This window comes from Calliphora vicina, chromosome 1, assembly GCF_958450345.1.
Source record: "Calliphora vicina chromosome 1, idCalVici1.1, whole genome shotgun sequence".
Lineage (NCBI taxonomy): Eukaryota > Metazoa > Arthropoda > Insecta > Diptera > Calliphoridae > Calliphora > Calliphora vicina.
Genome location: NC_088780.1, coordinates 80,789,020 through 80,794,619, shown reverse-complemented (window position 1 = coordinate 80,794,619; position 5,600 = coordinate 80,789,020). Strand labels below are relative to the sequence as shown.

Sequence of the window (5,600 nt, the reverse complement as noted above, 5' to 3'; positions counted from 1 at the left end):
TTAAGGATTCTTCGAAGACATCTGTTAACAAAAACTCGTAGTTTATTTTTAATACCTTCGGTAACGAACCATGTCTCGCATCCATAAAGTAATACAGCTAAGACGCATGATTTGAATATTTGGATTTTGGTCTTTACGCTATATATATTACAGCTCCAGACCCTGTTAAGCTGTGTGAAAGCTCCAATTGCCTTTCTTATTCGGCTTTCGACATCTTTGATTGTACCACCATCCTCAGTCACCACACTGCCCAAATATTGGAAATCTTCAACACGTTGAACATGTTTTTGATGGAGTATTAAGGGGTCGTCAGATCTAGAGTTAATGCGGATCTCCTTTGTTTTTGCTATATTTATTCTAAGGCCAACCGTACTTGATGTATATGCCAGGTCATTTAACTTATCCTGCATGTCACATAGCCTGTGGGAGAGTTCACATTTATCATCAGCGTAATCTAATGACTCAAGGCGATCGATTGGTGTGGTAGGATTCCACATAATACCTCGGGATTTGTTTTCGTTAGCACGTTTGGAGACTGCATCTATAACGATCAGGAATAGTAGAGGTGATAAAAGGCAACCTTGGCGTACTCCAGATATGGTTTCAAATGATTTGTTTTCGTTAGCACGTTTGGAGACTGCATCTATAACGATCAGGAATAGTAGAGGTGATAAAAGGCAACCTTGGCGTACTCCAGATATGGTTTCAGTGTTATTTGTTATTACGATTCCTTCGCGTTGAACATTTAATACACTCATAAAATGTTGTTTCCATCTTTTCAGTTGGTCGTCTATGTTGGTAAGTAGTTGTCCTTGAAGGTTTTTAACGGGAACGGACCTCCTAGCTCGTGAACCAGCAATCTTCTTGGTTATTTTAAAAAGGTCTTTCATGTTGTGTGCTGCAGCAGCGTTTTCAGCCTCTCTCACAAAATTGGTCATATGTTCCCTCTTATCATCTCTTATGGCCCGCTTGACTTGTTTATCCTTCAGAGTATATTCCCTTTGAATTAATTTCCTCTCACTAATGCTTCGAGTAGCATTGATTTTATTCTTAAGCTTTGCACGCTCATCTATAATCTTCCAAGTTCGCTGTGTTATAAATTCCTCCTTCGTATTTCGGCTTCTACCAAGTCCCTCTATGCAGGCCTCTAAAACAGCAGATTTAATACTTGTCCAGTTTTGTTCAATAGTATTCATCGGGGATGGTTCCATAAGCTTCGTTTCCAGTAGTTGCACGAATATGTTCCGTTGATGTGATGACTTCAGTTTATCTGTGTTGTATTTAACCCGATGGCATTTACTGTTCCTGTTCCGCTTCACCCTCCCAACAATAAAACGCAAGTTACCAACTAATAGGTGATGATCCGAACCTATGTCAGCACCTCGTCTGTTGCGAACATCACATAGGCAATTACTCCATTTAGCACTAACACATATGTGGTCTATTTGATTCTCAGTTTTGTTATCCGGAGATCTCCAAGTTACCTTATGACAATGTTTGTGTGGGAAAAGCGTCCCGCCAATTTTAAATTCATTTACACCACAGAGCTCAACCAGTCTTTCTCCGTTATTATTCATAGTGCCAATTCCATGAACTCCCATGATGTGCTGGAGGTCGGTATTTTCGGCACCAACTTTGGCATTAAAGTCTCCCATAAGCACTTTCATATCGTTCTTCATTATTGTTCCAATTGCATTTGTCAGGGAGTCATAAAAAGCATCCTTTGCATCACTAGTAGCATCCTCTGTCGGCGCGTAACACTGTACGATAGTTAGATTCCTTCCAGTACCTTTAAATCTCATCATCATGATGCGTTCATTTACGAACTTGTAGTCAAGAATAGCCTTGCGGAATCTATTGTTCACCAAAATACCCACACCATATTGATGTATATCATCCTCACGAGGCATACCAGACCAGTACATTTTATGGCCATTAGTCGTAGTTATCCTTCCACTTTGGTTCCATCTAACTTCACTGAACCCAATAAAAGCCAAACGATAGCTTTCAAGAATTTTACCTGTCTGGGCAAGTCTACCGGGTTTAAATAGCGTCTGAACGTTCCATGTAGCAAATCGTAGTCCATTTTCTAAGCATAAGGTCGTCAACGAATTTCGAGTTGGTTTATTTCTTATAGACATTATGGGAATAATATCAATTCGGATACGACAGGTTATCAGCCTACCGCTCCTATCCTGATGATGGGGCTGCCATCTAGAGCCATCAGGCTGGCAAATTTGTGACAGTATTTAATCTGCACGATATTAAGGTTATACCGCCCATGGTCGGTCGCCATTTCCTCTTTGGTTGTAAGCAGGGTGCTCCACTTGCCGGCGAGGTTGACATTTGAGTAGGCTAGGCTATATATTCGCATCGCTACCCCTTGCACCCCAAGGGGACAATGCAGACCACAAAATGGACAAACATTTAAACCCATTTACATAAAAATTTTAATGTGCACTACGGCTGCGGGTAACTCTAAAGACAAACTACACGTTCCACCAAAATCGGAAGGGTATACGGGGGTGGAATCAGGTTCCTCCCATACAAATAAATTATTAATTCTCCTATATCTATAGAACAACATTAGTGAGACACACTAAATTTATGCATGTAATTGATAAAAAAAACTACGATATTGTTTTAACAAGATATCATTACATTAACTAGTAATGGGAGGTTGAATAATAGAGATCTATCCCAAAACCTGCCACTAAAAGACTTCGGTTCCTGCAAAGTTTAAATGCAATGCATTGAAATATATATAACACAATATTTAAAATGAGACAATATAAAAACTACAATAACAATAACAACGAAAGCGATAAAATGTTTAAAACAATCGCAAATCGCTTTTTTTGGTAGACTTAACGGGTGAAGCTGTTAATAATTTACATATAACTTATGAGGCTAGGGTTGCCAGATTCAGATTTGCAAAAAGCTGGACATTGGGGTCTAAAAAGCTGGACAAATCAAAAAAAAAACTGGACATTAAAAGAATTACTGAGAAAATGTTAATTTTGATTTGTGTAAATAATTTTTATTAAAATATATTTTTATCCATTGTAATCAACATATATTTGTATTACACGGTACATGGAAACATGGAAAACTACAAATCGTGGGTTATGGTTTTGTTGAGTACATTACAAATTGTGTCAAAAACTTTTGCAAAATTTAACCCGATTTTAACAAGTAATGACTCGTCTTTTTATACCCTTCAGCTTCGTGAGAAGGGTATATATAAGTTTGTCATTCCGTTTGTAATTTCTACATTTTTCATTTCCGACCCTATAAAGTATATATATTCTGGATCCTTATAGATAGCGGAGTCGATTAAGCCATGTCCGTCTGTCTGTCTGTCCGTCTGTCTGTCTGTCTGTCTGTCTGTCTGTCTGTCTGTCTGTCTGTCTGTCTGTCTGTCTGTTGAAATCAATTTTCTGAAGGCCCCAGATATCTCCGGGATCCAAATCTTCAACAATTCTGTCAGACATACTTTCGAGAATTTTGCTATTTAAAATCAGCAAAATCCGTCCATAAATAACGGAGATATGAGCAAAAATCCGAGACAACCTCTGAAAATTTCATCAAAAAACACAATGTATTGCATGCTTTGACAAAAAAACAACAAAACGTATGCTTGGGTGTGCAAGCTTTGTGTATTTGGTTTTTTTTTTGTTTTTTGTTTCTTTTGGCGTTGTTGTTGTTTTTTATACAACTAACGTTTGTTTGGTTGTGTGTTGGTTTTTTTGACAAAAAAGCAACAAAACGTATGTTTTTGGATGTGCAAGCTTTGTGTATTTGGTTTTTTTTTTTGTTTTTTGTTTCTTTTGGCGTTGTTGTTGTTTTTTATACAACTAAACGTTTGTTTGGTTGTGTGTTGGTTTTTTTAACAAAAAAGCAACAAAACGTATGTTTTTGGATGTGCATGCTTTGCGTATTTCGTTTTTTTTTTGTGTTTTGTTTCTTTTGGTGTTGTTGTTGTTTTTTATACAACTAAACGTTTGTTTGGTTGTGTGTTGGTTTTTTTGACAAAAAATCAACAAATCGTATGTTTGAATGTGCATGCTTTGCGTATTTTGTTTCTTTTGGCGTTGTTGTTGTTTTTTATACAATTAAACGTATGTTTGGATGTGTGTTGGTTTCATTGCCTTGCGTATTTTGTTTTTTCTTTTGGTGTTTTGTTTCGTTTGGCGTTGTTGTTGTTTTTTGTGTTCTTGATAAATTTAGGATGCTGTACGCTGAAAGTGGGCAATGTACATACATATATACTAATTATAAAAAATAATAATGCATCCACAACAAAGGTGAAGGGTATATAAGATTCGGCATAGCCGAATATAGCACTCTTACTTGTTCTATATACAATTTTCTTTAAAACATTGTACAAAAAAAATATATTTTCATAGAAAATATCCATATTTTTTAGCAGTTTAGAATCACAATTAAATATTTTCATTTCATTCCTTCAAATTTATTTAACTAAACTTAATTTTGTTCGGTTCAGTCCGTCATATACATATGCATATTATTAAATACTAAAAACACTGCTACTTTATTTCGTTTTTGAGCTTACGGATTTTACCCCCAGTAACACGAAGTCTGGTTATGTTTTAACTAATAGTTATACTGACAGTTTTCATACAGAAATAATTTTAACCGACAGTTTAACTATTAGTTAAGGCATAACTAGACTTCATGATACTGAGGGTTAGCCAATTCCAAACCTAGAGGTTTGTAAACCATTTTGAAAATCTTTTCAAACTTCCTCTGAATTTGTTCGTATTAATTCCAGCTCTAATCAGGTCGAATGACATTCGGTTTATTTCTTCAATATAAAGATTGTTTAACCCTCCGGCGGGTGAGAAGGTCCCTGGGGACGTTTTTCATTTTCAAACTGAAATTACTCCTTGATGGTCCATGGGAAGTATACCCGCCCCCACACGTATCCCAAGGAAATCTTATCTAGAATCGTTTAAAATCGTTTAAAAAATCAAAGCGATCCGACCAATAATTTCGTTTCTATTGAGATTTAACCCTTAAATGCATGATTTTTACTTTTATTTTTCTATAAATTATAAAATATTTAGTTGATTATATTGAGTTTAGCTTTATTTTGATTTAGAATTTCTTTAACTGAAACTTTTCGTACTCCATTTGATTTTTCTGAATTAGAATCTGAATTAGTGTCAAGGTTATATTCGTCTAAAATTAATTGGAACTGGAATGTAGACAATTGGCAACAATATGCATTAAAGGGTTAAATGTGTTTACTACGGGAACGTGTGAAAAGATACATGTACTGAAATTTCAACTATAGTTTTTTAGGCTTTTTTCATATAAATCTCATAAAAAATTAATAATGTTATATATATAAAAGAAAATTTTTTTCTAACATTCATTATTGTACATTAGAGTGCTCCAAAAAAATAAAATTGCGAATTTTGACCGTCCCCCCTCTAGAATTGTTCTATGTATTGTAGAAACACATTGTGTAAAATATTAGGATGATAGGATAACGTTAACTGGTGGCACAACGACGCTGATTTTTTTTAACGGCAGTTTCAAAACTCCAATTTCAAATTTTTAAAAATTTTGTT

General features: G+C 35.4%; 1 protein-coding gene across 1 annotated transcript; it reads right to left on the bottom strand.

The window, feature by feature from the left end:
• LOC135951064 (uncharacterized) lies at positions 1-1,925 on the bottom strand. Its single transcript, XM_065500638.1, has 2 exons — positions 192-1,925; positions 1-21 (listed from the first exon to the last, which is right to left on the bottom strand). Exons 1-2 carry the CDS (start codon positions 1,923-1,925, stop codon positions 1-3), a joined length of 1,755 nt encoding a protein of 584 aa, XP_065356710.1.
• Positions 1,926-5,600: the final 3,675 nt, after the last annotated feature.